This window comes from Pseudorasbora parva, chromosome 9 (genome assembly GCF_024679245.1).
Source record: "Pseudorasbora parva isolate DD20220531a chromosome 9, ASM2467924v1, whole genome shotgun sequence".
Lineage (NCBI taxonomy): Eukaryota > Metazoa > Chordata > Actinopteri > Cypriniformes > Gobionidae > Pseudorasbora > Pseudorasbora parva.
In genome coordinates this window covers 12,178,207-12,205,530 of record NC_090180.1, presented here as the reverse complement: position 1 = coordinate 12,205,530, position 27,324 = coordinate 12,178,207, and the positions used below count along the sequence as shown (strand labels likewise).

The 27,324-nt window shown below is 39.1% G+C and overlaps 1 protein-coding gene across 1 annotated transcript in view; it reads right to left on the bottom strand.

Moving 5' to 3' along the window:
* The window catches only part of dpydb (dihydropyrimidine dehydrogenase b), a 162,353-nt gene that overhangs the window by 84,160 nt on the left and 50,869 nt on the right, over positions 1 to 27,324 (bottom strand). Inside the window, exons 9-13 of the mRNA XM_067453948.1 lie at positions 25,944 to 26,051; positions 25,456 to 25,625; positions 18,238 to 18,448; positions 8,047 to 8,231; positions 6,497 to 6,712 (exon numbers count right to left, since the gene is read on the bottom strand). Of these exons, the coding sequence (XP_067310049.1) occupies positions 6,497 to 6,712; positions 8,047 to 8,231; positions 18,238 to 18,448; positions 25,456 to 25,625; positions 25,944 to 26,051 (890 nt within the window). The remainder of the gene's footprint in view (positions 1 to 6,496; positions 6,713 to 8,046; positions 8,232 to 18,237; positions 18,449 to 25,455; positions 25,626 to 25,943; positions 26,052 to 27,324) is intronic.

Genomic DNA, 27,324 nt, shown 5'->3' with positions numbered 1-27,324 from the left:
GGCGTACGCCACATAGTTTAATGCGATTATGGATACTACAATTATAAGCCTAATCGCATTAGTTTGATCGAAATACTGCGTTTACACGAGGTAAAGCTTAATCGCAATATTGGCAAAATCCCATTATAAATCGCATTATGAGGGTTCATGTAAATGTACTCACTGTGGGAATGTCGCTTTTGAGTCAAACCAGATACTGTTGTCAGTTTCCATCATCAGTGAATGCAACATATTTTAGTCAAACCAGTTGATAAACATAGTTAATATCAAACACTGCTTGTGTAAATATACTGTAGCCACTGAGTTTTATGAAACCCTACATGACAATATCTGCCAACAGGATCAGACCAGTCAGTCAAATAGCTTTGACAGTGGACTAAAAAGAACACAATGTGCTCACACCCACCCTTATAAACGCTAACTTAATTGGACAAAGCACTATGTAATTAGAGGCTAATTAGGAGATGTGGATCTCATCTGCTCTGCCATCCAGTTTTATGCTGCAGATATTAAGTCTCATAGCCTGGAGTGGTGTGTTTTAAAGCTTAGGTGTGATAAGCTCCTGTCTGAGCTACGACAATGATTGAATGTGTTTTAAACAGCAGGGGATGGGCTTATTTCTCATTCAGGAAGCGAGCAAGTTCTGTCTCTGCACTTCACTCCGATCCATAACCAACCGGCTAAATCAGTAGAGGGGAAAGTGGGTATAGCTGCGGAGCTTTGTCAGGAGCGGCCCAGACAGTGTTATGATGAATGTGTCAGCGAGAGGGAGATGTATTTTTCCGCATACGAAAATCTGGCTTACCTCCTTTCTCGCTAACTTTAAAATTCATCATGACTCTGCAGGGGCATAATGAACTCCATCAAAAATCAGCCGGCATTAACATCATCTCCAACCAGCTGATCCGACGGCTCGGGATCCCGCTCGCGTGAGCTCAAGAACAGGAGTAATAGGCAATCAACCTCGCATAAAAGAACAATAGCAGCCATCATTCATTCTCATGTACAATTAGCGTAGTGCTGACTGAGTGATGGCCCCTTAGCCCTCCGGCGCTCTGACGTGCCACTTCCTGGCTGCCTGCCTGCGATGGCACCATGGAGGAAGAGCCTGACACTGTGCGAAGTCTCTCACACAGAAACGACTTAAAAGGCTAATTGGGCCTGGAGGTTCTGATACACCAGAGATCCCAGCACCCATCAGCTCTACAAGTCTCGTTTGCCATTTGATCTGACCATGTGACCTTCTAGTGTGGATCTGAGGACCACTGGACTCTTAGATCATCAGAGACGAGGAATAGGAGAGTAGTGGCACTAACTGACATGCAAAGCCATTCTCGAGGCTCATTCCAAGTCTTTGTGATGCCAATTCCCAAGGGATTTGCATCTTGAGACAGAAGGGAAAAATAAAACATTTACATATGCAATGCATCTCATTAATTATAATTAATGAAAGTGCCGCCTGCTTGCTCAGTGCCCCTGTTAGTACTAGGTAAATTAGCTATTCGCCGCACATACACACAGGAGGCTATTTTCATATCCATCGTGACAATGGCTGGGTTGTCCGAATGCTATTGATTCAACGCGGCCTCGACGGACGACGCATCTTAGACATAGACGGCTCGGGAGAACAGGATATTAAAAAAAGTCCCCTATGTTCTAATGACAGCACTGCGCGGATACACAGAGAACATGTTGACACTGAGGGGTTTTCTTTATCCTGCCTGTGCGAGAGAATGAAAGAGAGAGAGAGTATTTCTGTGCAGTCATTCCAACACGTGGAGAGCAATATGAGTTCTATTTACTGAAATATGGCCTCATCTCGCCGCAGCAGTGTAAGATTCCAAGAATTATTAGCTAGGGTTCGCTGTTGACATGAGCGCAGTATCCAGTGAGGTGAGTTAGATGTAACCATCACATGACTCTCAGTCCTATGCAGAGAAACGACTGAACTAGAATGATCATATTCCAGGAAGAGCATAAGCACTGATTTTATAACAGACTGGGCAGAGTTTCAATTTAGAGGAGCATGAAAAAATGGGGCTTTATGTGATCAGTACATTTGATATACAATAGTGGGTGGATTTTGAACAATATAAAATGATTTACCGTTTTTTGTTCATGACAATCCACCAATGCTTTTATGTCTATTTGCTTATTGATTATCTGGAAAAAATTCACAGATTGTAGATACGTGAAGTGTAGATGCAATGAACTAACTTTCGGTATTTAACCCACAACAATCATTTTTAAAAATGTGCGTTACTGTCAGAGGTGGACAGTAACTAAGTACATTTACTTAAGTACTGTACTTAAGTACACTTTTTGAGTATCTGTACTTTATTTGAGTATAATTTTTTCTGGAAACTTATGACTTTAACTTCACTACATTTGAAAAACTTTTGTATACAGAAGGGGATTTACACTTCTGAAACTACTACATTTAATTGAAGGGCGGGAGAACAAAAGTGCAAATAAATTACAAAAAGATGGAGACGGACAAGACTGACGTTAGTGATGCAGACCCAGCTGAAAGCAAAACACCGTCATGAATCTCTGGCTAGTATGGCAATTTGGATATAGCGCATGGGTCTTCAACCGGGGGTCCGCAGTGGTACTGCAGGGAGTCCGCCCATTAATATTTTATCACAATTAATTTTTTGATTAAAAAAAATTATACCATGGGGACAAAACACCAAAGTCAAATGCAAATATAAGCACCCTGAAACTAAAGCAGAGTACGCTCCGTTGATACTGTAACAATATTATATTATTGGAGAAACAGATTTGGCAAGCATTGTTTGATTTTGCGTTCTGGAGAACGTGAAACCTTTCTATTCACGGCAGGTCTTGCAGCAGTGAGAAATGTAGCCAATCATAAACATGACGGATGATCTCTGGAACGCAATGGCCAATCAAAGGTGTTTAGATTTAAATCCACTCAAAGTTTTTATTCAGTGCTGACTTCTGCTCGCTCTCGTAAATTCTCTCATTAACAAAGACAAGATGTAAGTAAGAGATTCATTATTAAAGGAAGTGTATGTAAGATTGTGGCCAAAACTGGTACTGTAATCGCTTTCAAATGACTGTAGAGCGGTGTATCCCCTCTCCCCCTCCCCCCTGACTCGAGCAGGAACGTTTGTAGCTGCAGTTGAGGTAACTAGAGCAGATCTGGCAGATGCCGAACCACTACTGACTTCGTGATTGGTAGATAGGTGGAGGGCGGAGCTTCAGGCCAAAACACAACATGTCAACATCAACATCAGTTGAGGGCTGCAAATACAACTTTTAAATGACAATATCCTGGCCGGACTACTGTTGTCAGTGATATAAGTATTTGAAATTAACATGATTTCTTAATGTCTAGTGACATACACTCTAAAAAATAATTCAGTGGCTTAGTAAATATCACAGTAATAATTAACTTTATTAACTTAATAAAATCTCTCAATATCATTTACTTGATGGTTTTAGTTAAACATACCAAAATAATTGACTAAAAATCCAACAGTTAATTTTGTCTAAAATGTATAGTTATATTTAAGTTTTTTTCACTAAAATAATTTAGTATTCAAATAACTAATTATTTATTTTAAATATACTTAATACATTTGCGAAATTTATTTCAAAATATTTGAGAATGGAGAATTAAACCGATCTGTTTCAAGAACCACAAATATTACTTAATTAAAATCAAGATTATTAATATTCAACACACACTGAAGAAATTGAGTAAGTTTACTCGATTAAAACAATGCACCCATCCCCCACCCTCTGACGCGACGACAGCTCGACGGTTGAGTGAGTGCGGATATTTGAATTCTCCTCAGTCACCAGAGCAGTTTCTTCTCAGCGTTGCAGAATTGGGGCATTTCCTCTGTGAAATTCAGGTTTGTATGTTTTTTTTAATTATCTATATAATCATTACTGTGCTAAAAGGCATTTTATTTAATTCAAAACAACATACAGGGACAGTGTGAGTCACCTTAAGTTAACGTGTTGAAACGCCTGCTGTGTTGCTCAAAACACACAACTTTATTCCTAAAGATAATGAATATTATGAATTTGGATGATAAAATCTTATTAAAACTGGGCACTGTTTGTTTATTCAGGTTATGGAGTCTGGCGCCTCGCAGCATCTTTCAGCTACGAATGAAACGCAGGACAGCGGTCTCACGTTCAAAGTCCACCCGCAGACCGCATCTCAGGCTCGAGAAACAGCGCTGATACGGTGGAAATGGGATAACAGACCGGTTGATTACACTTGAATTACTTTTAAATGTTTAATTTTTACTTCTAAAATGTTTGTTACATGAGTTTAAATGTTGTAAAATAACTGTTATTCTTTACATGTCAAAACAGTAATATATGCTGTAACGTTATTGCTGTACTCATCGACAATAAAGGCCATGTCATGTATAAGTGTGTTTGTGTGGACTGTGGAGTATTTTACAAAAGTTTAGAGGAAATTAAAGTTATACTATACAAGTTAGTAATACTCATAAATAAAAACAGTTCATATTAGTCATAAATATTGTTTTTTTAAATGCTTTTTACCCATTTTTTTCTACTCAATTGAATTTGTTAATGTAACAAATGCAGTTACTCAGATCTACTTAATTTTTTTACTTACATTTACTCAGATCATATGGTGTCTATAATTGATTTCACTGCTTTAAAATTTACTCAATTTTTTTAGTGTAAAAATGTTTCACCAAAAAAATTGAGTAAATCATAGTATTAGTTTTTAGAGTGTATCAGGGCCATTTTATGATTAATTGAAATACATTTCTTACATACTGTTCCTTTAAGTGTAGACAAATTTACTGATGTTGATGGAACGTTGTGAGATTGCGAACTGAGATGAGTGACAGCTTGATTGTGATTGTAAAGTGAGTCCTGTTTTGTGCTTTTGAGGTTATATAGCTATAATCCATTAAATAAAAGTATTGTTTATCATGCTGCTAAGAGGAATGATGAAGTAACGTCTTCATATAAATGCGTGTTTCACTCTAGCACGGGACAAAAATATGGCATGTCAAAATAGATAGCCTACGTGATGTAAATACAGAATCATCAAAAAAAACATTCATATCAATCGAATGACGATTTGCGCATTCACATTCAAGGACAAACTTGTAAATTTTAAATATTCAAAAGTTGTTATGCACAGTTGTTAATCTACGAATTGAATTTTGCATTTGTGAAATGTATTTTATGAATATATAATTTTATTTTTCGCACATGAATGTCAATTTTGTTGACATGAATGTGAAATTGTCTACACGTGTGCATTGTGTTTTTTGCTCGAATTATTAATGAGTCTTTTCTGCTCCCATACATTAGGGTGAGTAATTAATTACATACATTTCATTTTTGGGTGAACTAACCCTTTAACGCCCCAGTATAGTGATGGGCACCATACTATCAAAAAAGTACCGTCCTTTGGATGTGACATTAAACCAAGGTTGTGACTCTCTGTGGTCATTAAAAATCCCTGGCCATATTAGCCCATTGGCCTCTGTCCATCATCATGGCCTCCTAATCCTAATCCCCATTAAATACTGATTGGCTTCTTCTCCTCTCCACTAATCAGCTGGGGTATGGTGGACGTTCTTCTGACGCAATATGCCTGCCATTGCACCATCCAGGTGGATGCTGCACATTGGTGGTGGTTGAGGATATTCCCCCTTCCCTATGTAAAGCGCTTTTAGTGCAGAGAAAAGCATTATATAAATGTAAGAAATTATTACTATTATCATTGTCATTTGCTTTCTGAACTTCTTTGCGAAATTGACGTTCTGATGGAAGAGCTGCGCAGACGCCTTTTGTCGTTGCCATGGTGACATCTGATAGGACTCAAACCCTGCACTCTGCCTCTCTTCTCCTTTCGTTTTTCTTTTTTTAATACCATTTCCATTTCTAGCTCCACTAATCAAGGACTGCCAGTAAGCCCAGAACAAACAGATGTTACCGATTAATTTTTCCATCACTTGAATTAGAAAGTAAATTAAAACAAAAAGATTTTCTGCCGGAGTTCAATAAACAACTCATGCCTGTTTAATTTTTTTTTTTTACCTCCTGTCAAGAACAAATGTTACACTGCTAACAAGGCAGATGCATGGCTGCCTAATGGGAGGGTTGTTGGTTTTCCAGTCTTTTTTTAAATATTTTTTTTAGCTAGCAGAATGTGGCTCATTATGACTGGTGTTAGTGTGTGCATATGTGTGTATGAGTGTGTGTCTGTGAGCAGTTTCACAATCTGGAAAGACTTGCATTATTGTTAGCAGTGCCCAGTGCTGGTGCTTTCATATGCTTATGACCTTTCGGGATTTTTGCCAAGGTTTCAGTTTCTATGATGTTGTACAAAAGACTCTGCTCTGCTGATACTTTGCAATGCAGTGTGCGCTTCCCACACAAACATACCACCTAAACCCTACCACGAGTGCATGTGGAGCCTATGGCATTCTCCATGTTGATTTCTGTTCTGTAAAAATACCTTGTCCAGGCCAAAGGTCTTTGTGAGGGCAAAGCCCCAGCCCTGCTCGAACGCCCTGCGGATCATGGCTGCACTGGTTGTGGGTGGAGCGCTGGCCAGCCCAAACGGGTTAGGAAACTTAATCCCGCACATCTCCACACTGATGTCCACTGTATCAATGGCGCAGTGGAACAAAGGCAGTTTAGGAGTGGTGCTCAGTGTGTTACCATGAAGGGACTGCAGAGAAAACACACGCATATAAAGCATTACTTTTTGTGCTAGTCACACACAAAAACATAAACACATGATTACTTCAAACATCATCCCAAGGGAGTAATTATAGCACATCTTTAAAGGGTCACCCAAAAAATGAAAATTAGCCCATTATTTACTCACCCTTAAGTCATCCTAGGTGTATATGACATTCTTTGTTTTAAATATGGATATTTTTCTTACACAAACGCATCGCTTCGCTTCAGAAGGCCTTTATTAATCCCCGGAGCCGTGTGGAACATGTTTATAATGGATAGATACACTTTTATGGACTTCAAAACAAATCAGCCATCCACTGCCATTATAAAGCTTGGAAGCGTTTTTTTTTTTTTTAAATATAACTCTGATTTGTATTCGTCTGAAAAAAGAATGTCATATACACCTAGGATGACTTGAGGGTGAGTAAATCATGGGCTAGTTTTCATTTTATATATACTGCAATGAGCTAAAAACAGCCTTGAGTATACATACATAAAAGAATGCTTAATTTTGTCAATTTGACAATTTCTCGCAAGTTGTCACTAAGGCAGAGAGATTACTTAGCATGTGCTGAGTAAGTCTCATCACTCTAGTTTGTCTGTGACAGAGGAAAATAATTGTGTTACAACTGCCTCCGGTCTCCCCTACTAGCAAATAACATTTTTTGAAAGCTTAAAAGCCAGACAAACAAACACACTGCGCGAGAGAACATCTCATTCTGCTAAAGATCCATATACAAAGCCCTAAAACCAAAATTTAAACACAACACCCACAACAAAATGTGATCTCATCTTGATTTACGTGATCTTGAACCACTGAACCCATTAGCAAATATTTGAACAGCTCTTTCTCTGTAGTCCAAAATTACAGAATGGTTTGGGGGGTGGGGTGGGGGTGGGGGGATGATTTGCCGAACAAACACTTCAGCGTGACTTCCTCTGGCCACAGTTACATTAGCGATTAACCTCTACATGAACCTTCTCTTCATGTTGCCACTTAGGTCTGTGTGCAAAATCACAGAAAATAGTCTTCTTCTAGGAAAACGAAAGGAAGAAATTTCTACTGTTTGAGAGTCGAAGCCAAAAAGCACTCAAGATGTCACCCTGAGAAAAAAAAAGTCCCTGTGGAATAATGCCCTCGCTATAAAAACTGTGAGCGTAAAACTTTGAGTGCTACGCTAATACTGAAAATTGCTGGCACTGACACATAATGTGAAGCAGGCTCTCAGAGCTATACGACTGTGGCCAAACACTAAGTATGTTGTGTAAGACGTCCAAATGCAGAATGAGATGGATTGGCTTATTGAGTGGAGAGCCCACCTGGATGTACTTGTGGATGTGCCAGGAAGCTTGTTTGCCATCGTTGACAGACTCCACGGTGGTGTTGGCCAAGCCGGCGATGTCTCCGCCGGCAAACACCCAGGGTTCACTGGTCTGCATGGTTTCGTAGTTCACCTCAGGTGTCCCCCATCCGTTCAGCTTTACTGGTTCCAGGGCCTTCTGCACTGTTCCAGCACACAATGTTGCAAAGATCAGAGTGGTAAGAAGGTATAAGAACTAGATAAAAAAAAGTCTAGTTTACAATGATGACAGGGAAGGGAACACTGGGTATTTCAGTATGTTACACAAACGCTGCATTCAAACGCTGCATTCAGATTGGTTGCTTTCCAATCTGCGTACAGTGTTTTTCAGCTTTCAGACACATCCAAGGTCTTTTTAATGGATGTATGTAGTTACTTCTCTTCACAGTCACACAGGTGACCTTGCAGAGTAAACTATAGCTCACATGTGCATGTTCAGCTATATATTTTAGGTTGTGGAAGTTATATTCAACAACCCAAAACTGTAATAATACTTTTAGTCTTAAAGGGTTAGTTCACCCAAAAATGAAATTTCTTTCATTAATGACTCACCCCAATGTCGTTCCACACCCGTAAGACCTCCGTTCATCCTCGGAACACAGTTTAAGATATTTTATCTGGATCAAAAGGTCATGTTTCAAGATTCGGATCGCGTGTCAAACTGGCAAACTGCTGAAATCACATGACATTGGCGATATGAATCACGAATCAATCTGCTGATTAACGACCGTTTGATTCTTTATTTGAATGTTTGAAAACAAATGTGGAAGAGAAGACAATGCTGAATAAAGTCGGATTTTTGTATTGTATTGTCAAAGCTTCAAAAGAGTCGAACTAACTAACTGATGTCACATATGGACTACTTTGATGATGTTTTGCAAGTGGGCATACACTTACATTCAAAGGACAGAAAGGCCTCGGACTAAATCTAAAATATCTTAAAGGGGGGGTGAAATGCTGTTTCATGCATACTGAGCTTTTTACACTCTTAAAGACTTGGATTCCCATCCTAAACATAGACAATGTTTCAAAAACTAATGTTGGACGTTTGATAGAGTATTTCTGTGTCAAAAATACTCCTTCCGGTTTCTCACGCGTTTCGGAGAGTTTTTTTCGAGTATAGGTCCGCTTGACGTCAACAGAGCGGAAGGTCCTTGTATGGGCCGTACGGGCTCTTCTCCCGGAAGGGTGTGTGCGCACGTGACTAGAGGCGAGAGAGCAAATGCACGGCGCCCATAAACACTCTCTCAGCTGCAGATCCACTCGTCCGTGAACACTTGTTTCACGCCGCGCTCCACTTTATTCCTATGGGTGACATCAAACGACTTTAATGTGCCCGCACAGCATTCCGGGAAGGCAGCGCTGCATTTGAACCGATTTTAACGCAGAAATGACGGGAAGCTTCAAAACATCGCTTCAGTCACGTCACAAAGTGGATTTCCACGGTCAATGCTGTCAGGACTTCACGAAATCAACAGCTACCGGAGCGGTCCCAGCGATAAAGGTTCGGTCCTGCTTTGGAAGAAGGCGATGAGTCAAACTGCTTCAAATGTCTATGTTGTTGGCTATCGTCGTGTAAGTAAACATCAGTAAACAACACGATTGTGTATAACGTTAGTTAATTTATCAATGGAGCATGCAATCTATGGTGTGTGTTTAAACACATTTGTTTAGCTGACCACTATATGTGTCAGTTTGTTTATTGTAAAACCACCCAAACATAAACCTAGCATTCGCACAAAGCGTGCTTCGTCATTCAAATGCGCTAACGTTACTCCATTGTTGTTCTATGTATAACGTTACACTAGTCTGACGTGCAAAACCGTTTTGCTTTAGGTTTAGTCACATACAATAGTCCATAAACCGAATCATGTCCTCATAAACTGCGAGTGAAGACACACAAATGTTGACAGGCCACTAAATACAGTACATACCACAAAGACAGACATCCTGCTGTTGTTGCTTCTCCTGTTCAATTTATTTCAGCCTTTGGATCTGATTCTGGATCATATCTGTTATATTAGTCATATTAGTTGAATCTGATCGATATAGCCATGGTATATTTAGGGTAGCGTTTTCTTCTCCACGCTTGAGGACATCACCGCTTTGTGCGCACTCGTCATTCTTTAGCTCCGCCCACACGATACGCCTCCAGCCGCTCGTTTTTTTTTCCGGAAAGACTCGGTACAGCCTATATTTCTTTTATAAATATAATAGTCCTAAAGACTTTTCGGAGATATGAAGGATGCAATACTACTCTATCGGTACTCAAGATTGACATGAGATTGACTGAAACTGAGTGTTTCACCCCCCCTTTAAACTGTGTTCCGAGGATGAACGGAGGTCTTACGGGTGTGGAACGACATTGGTGTAAGTCATTAATGGAAGAAATTTCATTTTTGGGTGAACTAACCCTTTAATATAACAATTGAAAATTGTCCTTTAAAAATACTTTAAATACTTTAAATGTTTTGCTAAGATAATGTAACTGTTGTATTTCAAATAAATATTTTGTACATTTTCGTATTTATTTTGTATTTGTTGACATATTTCAACTTGAGACTTCAAAGAATTCAAATTTTTTTTTTTTTTTAAATAGTCAATAAGCTATACATTTATGAACGATGATTTGCTATTCGCTAGTCGGCTGCAGGTAGTAGATTGCAACAGTTGAGTTCCGGAAGTAAAAATCCCATTCATCTTCCTTAATTTTAAGTCAATTGTGTCAATACTTCAAGTTTTGTGGAAATGTAGTTATTTTCCTCATTAAAGTAGTTAAGTAGCCTAAAGTCCCAGCCAACATGTCCTTGTGGGCCCACAAGGTTTATGTATGTACTCTTCTTGGCCCCATTATTAGCCCCTATTTGGGACCCAAGTGAGCCTACATAATGAACATCTAACTGGGCCCCACTTATAGCCCACTATGGACCCATCATGGTCCCTATGGGCTAACATACATAGGGCCTATGTGGACCAATAGACACATTTTTCTGGGCCCCATTTGGGTTGACTATGGCAAGCAGGGCCCAAAGTAACAGCCCATCAAAAACCCACATGAGGCCCACATTGAAATGTTGTCTAGGCCACCTTATATTTTGTGTTTTTGGCTCTTTTTTTTCTGTTTTTGTGTCACCAACTAAGCAAACCGCGATGGTGGCAAGGAACCACCTGTGAACCAACAGTTTGTGTCTTAGTTTATAACACTTTATTAAAGACTTTTTAAAATCCTGGCAGGCAAAATAAATGGGAAAAATATTTCCAGAACCAAGGCTGCTGAAAAAGGTGGCGGTCTCTCTGTTAGAGAGAGGAATATTCTCATTCTAAAGATAATTTGATAGGACAAAAATCTGTGCAGGATGAGTCATCAATATTTTAGTCTATTTTCCCAGAAAAGATCTCTGCACACAAGCATATACGTACATGTTTTCAAAGATAGAACACATAGACTTAAAGCCACAAACTTTGATTTTGATTGTATGGGCTCTATAACTGTCTAAATACTTTTTGGTGCCATTGAGGACACATATCTGTTCACTTAGTGACTGCTGGATATTGTTTAAGCTGAAAAATAAAGACATGTCTTTGATGGAGGAAGAAATGACAGTCCCTCCGGATGCCTGCATGAGACAAGCAGAGGAATTTGTAACCCTGACGGCCCTGTTGATGCTTTTGCTGTGGCTGTTATTGTTGAGTATATTTTCCCTTTCCTTTTTTTCGAGACCAATCCCCTAGTCTCTCCGTCAGCTCTCCTCGCCTGACGCTCCAGTGATCATGAAGACTGCCGGCCTCATCACTTTCAGCACAAAAAAAAACAAAAAAACATCCTCACACCCTCCTGTTTGTTTCCCTCCTCCCCCAACCCCCTTTTTCTGTCTCATGCACACACGCGCGGGCTGTGGAGTGTGACAAATCTAAGAGACTCCTGAGATCTTCCCTTTAAATGAAATGGCCTCCTCTCAGAATCCAGTAGTACTCTCCAGAGAAACTTTTCATACAACTGCTCATTGCTAAGCTCCATTAGAAGATGGAATGCTGTGTGAAACACAGGCTGAAAAAACTGGTATGAAGACATGCAACAGCTTAGAAGACAAAGCCATTTTAGATGGATGAAAGAGAGAACACATGATGCATTACTGAAAATGCAATCATATAAATTAAAAGTCACCATGAAATCAAAATTGAAAATTCTTATTTTTTATGTAGCATTGGAGTGCTTATTATAATTTATCTGTGCACATCATTATTATTATTATTTTTTTAATTCATGTGCCCTGGTGTCACAATTGTATTCAGTTTGGACTTTGTTCCTGTTTGCACTTTCCCCCTGTTGAGTTTGTTGTCATGGTTGTTAATTTGATTTTGTCATTCAGTTTATGTGCGTGTCATTAATTATCCTTGTTTGCATGTATACTTAAGTTCCCCTGTTTCTGTTCACAGTTGTCTCGTTCATGTTAGTTATGTTGTAAGCTGTTCTCTTTGTGTGGATTATTGCCAGTGGATTTATTAAATACTGACTTTTGCCTTCATCATCATGTTTGTGTGCGTTCTACAACACAGCGTTGTGACAGAAGAACCGACCAAGATAAGATAAGCGGTGTATTTTTTTAATTGTTTCGGCAGCATGAGCCCCCCGCAGGCAGTGAGAGTGACTCGGCTGCAACATTCAAGCCAGCACCAATGCTGAACAACAGAGCTTTTTTTCACTGTTTTTTGGAGAGGTTGATTTTCTGCCCCCCTTTGCTATAACCTGACTCAGTCTATGTCCCAAACTCGCTGGGCCCGTCCAACTTCCCTCTCTCACCACCTCTCCAAACCACTACTAATGAACTTATATGTTTCCTCAGTATTTGTCTGTCTCTATAGTCCCTTCTCCAATCCCCAGCCATTCCTGCCACCCGGTCATCGCTAACTCTCATCAGTCCTTCAGTGCCTCTTCTCATTGACGAGTCAACACTTTGGGCCTTTTGGGAGCCACCTCTGCTTGCATGTGAGGAGCCCATGGCTCCTTCAACCTCTGTGTGCTCTGATCCACCTCTACCTCTACTATCCCTTCTACCCTCTATGTCAGCAATGACCATCGGTCATTCAAACTTGTCAAGCTCCCTTGGACCATCAACCTGGGTTGGACATCACCACGCCTTCACTTGTGGGCTCCAGCCCTCCACCCCTTTCGGCTAGTTTCGACCTCCCTTAGGCTCCACCTCTGCCCTCAATGGATCCAGCTCAGCCTCTTCTCTCCGGACCCCTGCTGCTACCTTGAGGGGGGTCGTCGCTGTGGATCTGTCGTGGCTGTCTAGGTCTTTCCCATCTCTCCACTTCTTTAGCTCTATGGCTACACGGTGGGCTCAATCTCAAACATCGATGTTGCATCCTTGATGTCGTCTCGTTTTCCTTCATGGCTCCTTCCTCCAGCAAAGCCACCGTGGCGTGCAGCCCTGGCTGGGCAATCGTGCACCATCAGCATGTCCATGTCGTTGGGGGACTCAATCAGGGAATACAACAGCTGGCAATGGAAGGGAAGCAAACAGATTTACATGTGCTTTACTCCAAATCAGCTGGACCGCCTGGGGATGGAGTCTACACTTCCTCTGAAGCATCACTTATTGCGAGGGCGCATTGGCAGTACCCTTGAGTTCAATATCAGACTGCCACCATGTTTTCTGTCCAGACCAACACATGCTTGCCCTGGATCAATGGTCGAAACCTCCACAGGGGCAGTAATATCACCCTGCAATTGAGGTCCTGTCCAGAAGGCCGAACGCTGTGTAACCAGATGGGTCTGTTGTGACAATGCCCACCTTGGGACTCAAATCTGTTCAATACTGAAAACGTCTTGTATGCATTAACCGCTACTGAGGACACCATATGCACCATGAGCCTCTAAAATAGATTTTGTGGGACTACCATAGAAATTCAAGGTCTGTCCAAGGGCTGAAAACGCAACAACAAATCACATTTCCCAAGATTTTTTTCTGCAACTAACCAGTAATACAATTTTGGTCGACTAAGCCTTTTCTAGTCGGATATATACACTTACCTAAAGGATTATTAGAAACATCTGTTCAATTTCTCATTAATGCAATTATCTAATCAACCAATCACATGGCAGTTGCTTCAATGCATTTAGGGGTGTGGTCCTGGTCAAGAATGGGAAAGAAAGGTGAATTAAGCAATTTGGAGTGTGGCATGGTTGTTGGTGCCAGACGGGCCATTCTGAGTATTTCATAATCTGCTCAGTTACTGGGATTTTCACGCACAACCATTTCTAGGGTTTACAAAGAATGGTGTGAAAAGGGAAAAACATCCAGTATGCGGCAGTTCTGTGGGCGAAAATGCCTTGTTGATGCTAGAGGTCAGAGGAGAATGGGCCGACTGATTCAAGCTGATAGAAGAGCAACTTTGACTGAAATAACCACTCGTTAAAATCGAGCTATGCAGCAAAGCATTTGGGAAGCCACAACACGCATAACCTTGAGGCGGATGGGCTACAACAGCAGAAGACCCCACCGGGTACCACTCATCTCCACTACAATTAGTAAAAAGAGGCTACAATTTGCAGAAGCTCACCAAAATTGGACAGTTGACGACTGGAATAATGTTGCCTGGTCTGATGAGTCTCGATTTCTGTTGAGACATTCAGATGGTAGAGTCAGAATTTGATGTAAAGAGAATGAGAACATGGATCCATCGTGCCTTGTTACTACTGTGCAGGCTGGTGGTGGTGGTGTAATGGTGTGGGGGATGTTTTCTTGGCACACATTAGGCCCCTCAGTGACAACTGGGCATTGTTTAAATGCCACCGCCTACCTGAGCATTGTTTCTGACCATGTTCATTCCTTTATGATCACCATGTACTCATCCTCTGATGGCTACTTCCAGCAGGATAATGTACCATGTCACAAAGCTCAAATCATTTCAGATTTGTTTATTGAACATGAAAATGAGTTCACTGTAAAAAAAAATGGCGCCCAAAGTCACTAGATCTCAACCCAATAGAGCATCTTTGGGATGTGGTGGAACAGGAGCTTTGTGTGCATCCCACAAATCTCCATCAACTGCAAGATGCTATCCTATCAACAGTGTTGGGAACGTTATTTAAAAAAAAGTAATTAGTTATAGTTACTCACTACTTGTTCCAAAAAGTAATGGAGTTAGTAACTGAATTACTCTATAATAAAAGTAACTCGTTACCAGGGAAAGTAACTATTTTTGTTACTGTAAAAAAAAAAAAAAGTTGCTATAAGTCATATAATTTAGATTTTTTTTAACCAGTTTTCACAAGCCAGTTGAAATGAGTAGAACAGACAAGTGTTTATAACTTTTTTTAAATGTTCAAATATGTAAAATAACTTGGATGGCCCAATATTAAATGTTAAACGAATGAGATGGACACTAAATAGAATAAATTATTATTATAAAACATTGTACACTAATCTACACTATTTTAATGTTCCTGTGGGACAATGTGAGAGACACCTATCAAATTCAATACATTATTGTAAATATCAGTAATATAGTGGAACAATAAAACAAAATAGATTGTTTAGAACCATAATAAAAAATATATTAGCCTAATTTACATAGACTCTTTGTAGTGTACATTAAAATTCTAAAACTGTCACACAACTGGTAGGCATACTGTAGCCTGTTTGAAGTATTTTCTTATTCACAAAAAAAAAAAAATAGTTTAACAAGAAGTGCTCTCAAGTCTTGTTTGTATGGTGGGCTTACCCACTTTCTCGCGAGAAAATGGTGTCTTTAATGTCGTGGCTCTGTCTCCTCCTTTGGTAGCAGAGCTCACATTATCAATTGTGTTCACCGACGAGGAGAGACTCTTCTGGTCATAAGCTGCACGTTATAAACATTCTTACCTTTCACCTCAACGAGGGAAAAGTAGTGCTTATACTTCCAGTTTATGAAAGCTTAAAAGTCATTGAACATGCCATCGCTCTGACTCCTGCACTGGTCGCATGCGCACACACGCACACACACACACACAAACACACACACACACACACACACACACACACACACACACACACACACACACACACACACACACACACACACACACACACACACACACACACACACACAGCTGCATTTCGTTGTTCGGATAAAAATGGCTTCAGTGAGCTCAATTATAGTAACGCCGCATTTTATTCTCAGTAACAGTAACGGCGTTGTAACGGGGGAAACAGTAATTTGTTTGATTACTAGTTACTGAAAATATTAACGCCGTAAGTAACGCCGTTTATGTATAACGCCGTTATTCCCATCACTGCCAATCAATATGGGCCAACATTTCTAAAGAATGCTTTCAGCACCTTGTTGCGAAAGGGGGTCAAACACAGCACCTAATATAGGCTAATATAAGGCCACCTAATATATATATATATATATATATATATATATATATATATATATATATATATATATATATATATATATTAGGTGGCCTTAAGTACTATGTACTTACATCAAAAAATAAGTACAATGCACTTACTGTGTTCAAATTGTATTGCAAAACACCTTTGCTGATATTGAGGTGGGATACGGGTAGAGTTAGGGACAGGTGTGGTGAAATGGGTCAGTTTAAGGGTAGGGTTAGGTGTAAGGAAGTGCCAACTGTCTAATTACAAATGTAACTACAGAAATTAATTAGACGTAATTACATGCAGGTATTTATAAAAATGGAAGTACAATGTAAAAACATGTATGTACACAATTAGTGCATTGTATCAAATGAATAATTACAATGTTACTACATATTAGTTAAAGCCACCTAATATAAAGTGGGTCCTATATATATATAAATTTTATTATTAAATTTTTGAGTATGTCTCAAAACTGCATTGCTCTGAGACCTAGAGGTCTGAACACAGGCGTCATGCTCCATGGGGTCCACAGCGGTAAAAGTACCCAGTCAGCTGCTCATCCCACTGGCCAGTGGTGACCTAATCACCAACCAGCCTGCCCACCCAAGATTGCAGGGGGTGAATTTCTCGCTATCTCAGCTTTTCTCTAACGCTGCAACACAACCTTCTACTGTTGGCTCCGCCGGCCATTGAAGTGGATAAGTAATTCATATCTTGGGCAAGGTGCAGGGAATGAGTGAGTGGCATTTATAAGCTTGCTATCTCTGAGCTTCGAGCCAGTGATGAAACGACTCACGGCTCAGAGACATTACAGTGTTTAGGATGGATGACAGGTCCGCTAGAGAGCAACAACATTGGGACAACAAAACGCTAAGTAAAGAAAAAAAACATGAGGAGGTGAATAATAGCTGGATGAATATGTGCCGACAAATAAACACACTGATATCCAGTGGGGTGCAAACGTCTGAGGCCACATCTGGGATTAAAATCTAATTTAAACCTGGAAATAAACAGTTTTGGGATCTTAAAAAAAATAAATAAATAAATAAACATTGCATATTTAAGATTATGTATTACTTATAGATCACTCATCAAAAAAGTATTTTTTTTAATGATATAATAATTATACATAATAACAATAAAACAAAAACAATAAATCATTTTATACAATTTTTATATATGTAGTATATAGTTAAGAAGCACAGAATGTGTGATCCAGACATAATATGTGAATGTGTGCTTTTGGCTAATCTGCTGAAATAAGGCTGTATTTGCGATGGTGGATTGATAAAGGATTCCCATAATGAAACAAGGCTCTCGTTCTGAGGGTCTTATCATCTCTTGCCTCTCCCTCAGAGTGATGGTTATCACACTGTGGCTACTAAAATCTGCTAAGGAAAGATAAGTGGGGGCGGTGCTGAATGCCTATTGACGAGGGAACAGTCTGGATTTTGTGATGGCTCGCTGGGGAAATCTTTCACATGGACCACAGGTACAACAACATGTGCTCTTTGAAACTACATGAGAAACTGTTTCTAACTGACCCAGTGTGCAGCACATAATAATATGAATGGAATCGTACATTTGGGTACCTTCAAACTACATTGCCTTGTAAACAAATACATTTGGGACGATGGGAAATAAAACGATTGTTTCTTACTACAGTACAGACAACATATTTAGCTTCAAAAAGGAGTTGAAATCAATAACAAACCCATATAAATGTAACCTCATTACAACTAACTACAGCAATGGTCCTTTCTGAGGCTCACCTGCTGGATCGTTCAGCATGGAGCCAAAGGCACTGATGATGAAGTCTGCTTTCAGGTGGACAATTTGCTCTTCATCCACAATCCAGGTGCCATCATCTTGCTGCTCTGTGCGGCAGAACCGCAGGCCTACAACATGCCCATCTTTCTTGATTACCTCACGAGGGAAAAGGAATGGCAGGAACTCACACTTTTCCTCTTTGGCCACCTCCATCTTAAAAAAAAAAAAAAATCAGAAATCAAATGAGAAGCATGTGATCCTAATTGCTAACATGGGAATGCTTAAAAACAGTGTGAAGAGAACTTCATGCATTTATATCATGACGTTAACGTTAGTCAAGCTTGCATCAGCTGACTGTCAGCTGATCACGTCTACCTATAGAAATACGATGTCTATCCCAGAATACACATAAAAGCTCTTTCAGTACTATCAGCAGCTATCGCATTTCTCCAGAGCTCATTTGCCCTCCTCCACCCCCAGCTCATCTTCATCTTCTCCTCCAGTCAGGATTTGGTATTCTGATTCCCCTTGAATCAGACTAAATTCACAAATGATTTTGTACATTAAGGGTTCAAGGGTTATTGATGCTTTCCCTGCTCTTATCCATGCTTGTTACGACTGTCTAGGGGTCAGTAGCAACAGGAAGAGGAAGAAAAGAGTCTCACTACCAGAGAGATAAAATTGAACAAATATTTATTTCTTACACAGGGTTTAGCGTCAGGGGTAGACAAGGCCAAAAATAACAAACAGAAGAAACCTTTTGATTTACCTCTACATTTCCTAAATTTTGAAAATAAAGAAAACAAAATACAGTTTAAACTTACCTACCTCCCTAACCAAAAACAATGTGAAAATATGTACAAAATAAAATGGCGTCAAACCCCCTACGTCCCTTGATTTAGCACAGATCTAAAGAAAAGTATTTGCAGATAATATATACAGAGTAGCAAACAAAGACTGCATGGATGCGCAGGGAGTTCTTGCCCAGAACAGAACCATACCGCCAATCCATAATGTAATTGCAACTAATTGTCAAACATCTTTGATGATAATGGTCCTAACAGAACTTAAGTCAGTGAATTTTAAGTATTGCTCAGAGGTGGACAGTAACTAAGTACATTTACTTGAGTACTGTACTTAAGTACACTTTTTGAGTATCTGTACTTTACTGGAGTATTCTTTTTTTCTGGAAACTTATGACTTTTACTTCACTACATTTGAAAGACAAAAATCATACTTTTTACTCCACTATATTTCTATCTAGGCCGAAAGTCGTTTCTGTTGCAGCTCTGAAAGTCAGAGGATAATTTTTTCCTTCTTTAAAAGGTTTTGTTGTTGTTGTTGTTGTTGTTGTTGTTGTTGTTGTTGTTGTTGTTGCAGACAGTCTATCAGGAATCACTCTTATAGTCATATACGTTTCCCCAACTTTTTTTGAACACTGACCTTTACTTGTACTCAAGTATTAAAGTTGTGTACTTTGTCCACCTCTGGTATTGCTACAATCAGGAATTCCAGAAAACTTCACAGAAGACATGAATATCTTCCTAAGCCTGTTTACACATAGCCTTACCCATTTTACTGTACCATGCCATTTATTTTTTGGAGACCTAAGCCTCTCAGTGAATAGCCTAAATGCCTCTACAAAGCATCTCCCGCTCACTGCTTAACCCTCCACCTTCTCCTACTCCTTCCACTGTATCTCTTGATATCTGTACCAGTGAATAATTTATTTAGCCTTAAGAATCTACTCCTATAACACAGTGCATCTGCCAGGTTCACAAGCGCTTAGAGTATAACAACCCTTCGACTCCTCTTTTCTCCATCTTAACACCTGACCTCCCTAACTTCTGGTCATCTTCACATCGAATATGTCAAGTTATGGGGATCTTTACGGCCTTTCCTCAGCAGTGAAGAGCAGTGGTTCTCATCTGGTGGGTAGTTGTCCAAAAATTGGTGACAAGTCTGTTCAGATAGAATAATGAAGAGCAGTGGAGAAAAAAGAAAATATATCAAATAAAATAAATCACTGTAACAAAGCCACTGTAGAACCCCATGGAGTGCGCTGTGTTCAGCCGAATCTCAGACTACACCTGCAAGAACAACTTCACTGATGAAAAGTAGTTTTAAAATGGCACACTCAACAAAAACAGCCCTAATCACAGTGATTGAATTACAGCGTCTGCACTCACATTGTTCTCATCGTACCTTCAGAAAACAACCTACTAGATATAATGGGATGGATCCACTTCATTAAGTTAAGTTAAGACCTTTATTTCCGATGTACATGTGCAATGAAACTCTGGTGGAGCAACCTCCAGATGCCAATACACTACACAACATTATACAATACAGTGCAATACAACCACAAAGACAACAGATGTTCATAAATGTAAACATTATGTGCAATAAAACAAAGTAACAAGTCCTAAAATAGTGCAGTATCATATTGCACTGCGATAAATAGGAAATAACACAATCAAGTATTGGGACCCACTTTAAATTAGGTGGCCTTAACTACTATGGCCTAACATTGTAATTATTCATTTGATACAATGCACTTATTGTGTACATAAGTGTTTTTACATTGTGCTTCCATTTTAAAAATACCTACATGTAATTACGTCTGTAATTAATTTCTGTAGTTACATTTGTAATTACACAGTTGGCACTTCCCTTACAACTAACCCTACCCTTAAACTTACACACACCACCACACCTGTCCCTAACTCTACCCGTATCCCACCTCAATATCAGCAAAGGTGTTTTGCAATACAATTTGAACACAGTAAGTGCATTGTACTTATTTTTTGATGTAAGTACATAGTACTTAAGGCCACCTAATATAAAGTGGGGCCAAATATTGTCATATGAGGAAATGGTTAAAATCTATCATGTAAAATCATGCACTAGTGCAACTGCTCTGTGGTACAAAATGTTTTTGAGTCTTTTTCTGCATGCATACAGTACTGGTGGATTACCACACTGCGATGCAGTAGGTGATGACAGATTTAATAATCGAACTGTATAAGTTCACCAGCAGCTGTTGTGGAAGTCATGCTTTCTTCAACAACCTCAGGAAATTAAGTCGTTGGAGTCCTTTTTTGACCATCATTGAGGTAATGACAGTCCATGTTGCATCCTGGCTGATATGGACTCCTAGGTAATTGAAACGCTACAAAACCTCCATTCTTTCGCCTTTATTTTTGCTGCACATGTACAATGAAACCCTGGTGGAGAAACCTCCAGATGTCAATATACTATACAACATAATACAGAGGGCTTCATCCTTCTGAGGTCCAGAATCATCTCCTTTGTCTTTGTTGCATTGAGGATCAGATTGTTGTTTTGGCTCCAGCTCTCTAAGTTCTACCCGAGAGACTCAGGATAGGTCTTAGTGGGCGTCGCCATGACACTCGATACTTCCGGTTGACGGTATCTCAGTTCCGGTTTAGCACACATAACAGTTATACTGCGTTCACACCAGACACGAATAAATAGCGCTATTCGCGCGAACTTGGACACATGAACTTTTTGACTCCATTCGCTTCATTCACTACACAACAGACGCAAATTTGCGTCATGGGAGGGGCTTCTGCCAGGCAGCGGCAGTCGTCAGAAGGACGAGCCGAGTTAAAGCTGCTCTCGCCGGGGTTAATGAGCGCTGAGTGCTGCTGAGCGCCTGGGTCTCACCCCTCCGAAACCTTGCTTTCATAAACCATGCAACATAAACGGACCCGTTTGACATGTTGCTAGCACCCTACCCACTCCATTCAATGCCCAACGAGCTTGTGATGTAGAAGTAGTATTTATATTTTGATATTTGTAATTGTTGAAATCATGTCAGACATTGTCAGTAGACTTTTAATCAACATGAAAATAGATGCATGAACTTCAATTAATTTAAGTGCATTGTAATAAAAATTAACATTTCATTGCTGTACATTTAATTATTGAGTTTATATAATATATTTTAACCTATTTAAAATACTGCAGTACAACTGTATATTTTTTTGCAAGGAGTATGTTTATTGTTTTCAATAATTTACAGATTTAATGTGTAGCAAGACCGCTCTGAGAACCTAATGTTACTATCCAAATAGAAACCTGCACTCCCGCGGGACCCAGCACAACTGAGTGCGACGCGGGATAATATTTGATGGGTGAATTCGGATGCGGGCGGCAAGATATTATTGTGTGCGTGTCGCGGGAAAATAAAAAAAATTTGCGGGACTCCCGCAAAGTGGAAATATCTAACAAAATAAATAACTAGAAACAAATACAACTTTATTTATAATAAAATAAAACCAATTTACAGGCGCACGGACGGAAAGTAACTCTTGCGTGGATCATAGGAACAGCCAAGCCTACCACACATTGGCAAAATGTCTGCGCCGCATAACTCTGGTGAATCGCTTCGTGCTACAGATATTAGTAAGTTCTTGTAAGATAGTCAGATCCATGCGACCATCTGGGAGATGTGATCATTTTGCCTGAAGCGTTGTTTTAAGTCTACTCCTTAATCCTGATAATACAATCAAACGTTTAGCTGATAACAGTACAGACTAACGTAAACCGGAAGTTCGTTACCGGCGTGTTCTACGTTGCCATAGCGATCATGGGAAAGGTCAGAGTTCGGGAAAGTTGTGGATATGAGCGGCTGTCTTCTGAAGCTGTATTCATTAAAAAAACAAGCTTCTGTGCATCCCATCTAAAAACTACCATTGCCAAGAGCTTGTCGTTTCAAAAAACTCACCCATTTATTAAACTGATCACAGAAAGTCGTGAACTCTGATGTCATACTGGACAACAACCTGTCACTTGCACCACATAAACTAGCCACAGTTAAGGCACAGTTTCCTCCTGCTGAATATCCAGAGTCAGCCCTTTCCTTACCAGGGAACAGTGTCAGGTTTAATTCGTACATTGGGCGCACGTCAACCACCCTCACCAATACTGGCCCCTCATCCCATTTATTAAACTGATAGTCAAAATTCAACTCCATACTTACGGAATTAAAAAGAAACCTTGAATTGGCTTGTTTATTTTGCACTAGGTTTTATAGCATCTATATTAGCTTTGTACTAGTAAGCATTCATTTGTATGTGTACACATTTTTTTCACCTAGAAGACAATGTTGTAAACTCCATGCTTACTATCTGTTGATCCCAATGGTACCGTACATCAAGATGAAACACTTTTTGCAAGTCATTCTGGATAAAAGTGTCCTTAAATGTACATGAACTGAGAGTTGAAATAAAACTACCACCTTTCACAAAACTCCCTCCATTAAAAGAGGCTTAATTCACAGCCGTGGTGCTTTAGCACACCCCTATTTGAACGTTCACTCAGCAAAGGCAGAACTAATAGTTTCTGTAGTTTCACATTTCTAAGTTTAACTTCCTTGACACTGTTGCCATGGCAGCAGTGCAACAGTTGTCATTGAGAAAAGAATATGTCTTAATTACTTTGTTAAAAAGCTCTACAGAAAAATAAATCTTATTATATAAAGTGCTGCCCATTATAACAGCTCAACATGGTCACCTTTACACAAACTTCTTTCACATTTTCTCTTTTCCTTTTTTTCTTCCTTTTTCAACTGCTTTTACTCCAAGGTTTTTACCTGAGATCAGAAAGTCTTTCCAATGATAATACCAATAAAAATACCGTATCCTCTAGCCTATTGTGTTTGACACTACCTAACCTAGACACTAGGTACAGTACAGACACATAAACTGTATGCAATATAAACTGGAGAAATCTGAATCTTTCATTCAAATGCTATTCATAAACTGTTGAGAATAAAGTGAAACACGACATCATATCTGAACCCACAGACGGACCTGTATTCAAGTCTTGACAGCTCACACACATATTGAGAATTTTTCAGTGCACACAAATATTTTTCTACCACCATTTAACTGCATTAGATACTGCATGCAGAGACATCACGCAACACATTGCGATCGCTCAACAGCCGGAGGACGTGAGGATGAGAGCCGTGATATCTCTGCGCCCAAGCTTTACCTGTGTTTCCACATAATATAGTCCCAAGTCAATATCTGCCAAGGAAATCGCTTAGTCTTAATCTTCATCACTTTTTGTACTCGTTGTGAATACACAGGCCACAAGAAGTAATTCTTGTGGGGTGGGGGGGGGGGGGGGGGGTTGTTGATCACTTTTACTTGGGATGCTAGCTGGCAACATCGGATTCCATGCATTATGCTAAGCTAAGCTCGCAGCGACCCTGCCAAACTAAAACAACGCATGCACTGAGACAAAAATGCATTTGCACACATATCTAAATGTAGGAAAGAATAAGCCCTATTTCTAGAAAAAAAAACGGTGGAGTGTTCCTTTAAAATAGTCCTGTGTGATATCTAACCATGGTTTATTTTTATCTCATTCACAGATAAAGATTCATGTTTAACTCCAGCTTACACCATTCCAGATTTGTACATTTGATTTCAGTTCAGTTATGATAGATATTTAACTCTGAATCTTTTTACTGACAGCTTATTTTATTAAGGCTGTTTAAATTTTTCTCAGCCGACTTTTAATCGCTTTTATTCTTAATGTCTGTTGTTTAATCTACGGCTAGCGGTGTTACATTTCATATGGTTCCATTTTAAATGATTCATATTTAATTAAACTATTCCACATTATAGACAGAATTTTGCACAATATCACTAATACCGAGACAATGGCTTTCGAAACTGGGCTATGTTCACAATTAAGATCTAGGAGAAAGGTGGATAATTAATATAACTTCACACATTTTTTTTTTTTATATATAGTTAAATTCCCTTGACTATATTACATCCATTTGGGAAACATTTTCGTTATTGTACGGTTTCATGCAACAGACTGTCAGGTGCAGAACAAGAAAATGTTGAAGGTGAACTGTGTTATTTCTGCCTACGAGCATAAGCAAAATAATAATAAACAAAAACGATACCAGTTTCAAACCAAGACAGAATGTCTCTTTTTTTAGAGGTGCACGGTAATCTGTTTGTCTATCTATCTACTTGTCATCTCAGTCAGCAGTCAAGATAGATTGGAGGGGGGAGACATATAAAAGAACATGTCAAAATCCACACAAAATGTAATTTAAGAGGACAAAAAGAGAAAATGTCTTCTTAAGGACGTGGGGTATACAGCTGTTCTTTCAATAGGAATTTATCACTGGCTGCAGGTGCGTCTGAACTGATTTTTTTTTTTACCTCTTCTGGAACAGCGCGAATGTTGGTAAAGCCCTTTCTAAAGACCACAAAGACTCGTCGAGCTCCACAGCGGAGAGCAGAGGTGGCGCAGTCAAACGCTGTGTCTCCTGCACCCAGGACTATAACATTCCCGTGCAGCTTCGGCAGCTGCGAACGGCAATTACACATCCCTGCAAAAAAAAAACGTACACGTGGCACAGAAAAAGACAAAACAAATAACAAAAAAATGTAAGTAAAATTCAGTGCATAGAGACTTAACCGAAAAATACCAGTTGACACTAACAGTTTAACCACTGAATACCACAAATGGAGGAGTCATGTAATGAACATTTATTTTCACCCAGTGGGTGTAACATTATTACAAGATAACACAGTAAATTAGTAAAAAGACTGGATGGAGGGCAACTAGTAGCCGGTATATAGTAATTTCACACTTTATACAATGCATCATGTAAAAAAAAAAAAAAAAAATCTCTCTTTTTTTGTACCTATTTTACTGGCTTTTGCAACCAAAGGGAGGAAATCCTTTGATGTGTAGAATCCCTGTTCTGTGGTCAATCCTTCGAAAATCTTGTCCTTGTTTGCTTGTGGAAGACCTGTGCAGCATGAAAAAAGAGACAAATGAATAATACGTCATCTACTAAGTACACTTGGAGGCAATGTGTGACAAAGGCTTGCATAAATGACGTTTGTCCTAAATCATCTATTCTAAACATCTCTACATTTAATTTTTGCAGATTGTTTGCTTGCTCATAATCTACCTATCTTCACGTCCCTTTTAACTCAACAAAATGAGATATTATCAGAATGATCAGCATGGTGATCACTTGCTGTTTTGGTTTCATTTTCACTCTGTTTGCTCTGTTCCCAGTTGCCAGTGTTCCCAGTTAGTTTCCTTGGTGACTAATTAATCCCTTACTTGTTCTGTTTTATCTTGACACTCCTAGGGAATTTAAACCCTTAGTTCATTCTGTTCATTTGTCAGGTATGCGTTTACGCTTTCTACAGCCATTTTTTTCCATGCATTTCCACAGCCACTTCATGACACCGTCAAGTTCAGTGCCAATTTAGCATTCCTAACAAATAGATCATTTCTATTATAATATAATTAGTGCTCTCAAACTGATTTATCCTGATTAATCTATCCAAAATAAAAGTTTGTTTACATAATATACAGTATGTGTGTACTGTGTATAATTGGTAACACTTTACAATTAAGTTGTAAAAGTTAACATTAGTTAATATATTGGTTAACATGAACTATGAACAACACCTCTGTTCAGCATTAATCTGAACTCATGATCTGTACACATGTATTAATGCATCTATTCCCATTATCTTACTGTACATATTTACATTAGTTTACGTAGCAGTTGACACCCACTACACTGTAAAAATGTTTTTTTTTTTTTTTTTAAATAGCTCCAATTAAAACATTTGCGACTGATCGCATCTAAAGCTTTTAGTTGGCCAATTGAAATTCTGTGAATTGCTACATTTTTCAGTTGGCTGAAAATTGATGCAATTTAATTCACAGAAATTCAATTGGCCAACTGAAAATTTTAAATGTGATCAGTAATTTGAAAATGTTCAATTGGAAAAAAAAAATGACAGTATAAGGATAAACATTTCTAACTCACCATCTTACTCTAAAGGTAAAAATGCTGTTGTGTACACTTTTTCAACATTACCTGGTGTGTTGCTAACATTTGTAGACTTTTATTATTAATACTGACTTACTATTAACAAAGATTTGTGAACCTGTGTACACTGTTTCAACTGGTGTGTTAACATTTGTAAATAAAAAGCAGTAAATAATAATAAATGCTTGGTGAATGGCAAGTCAAGTTAATAAAGAGTCTACAAATG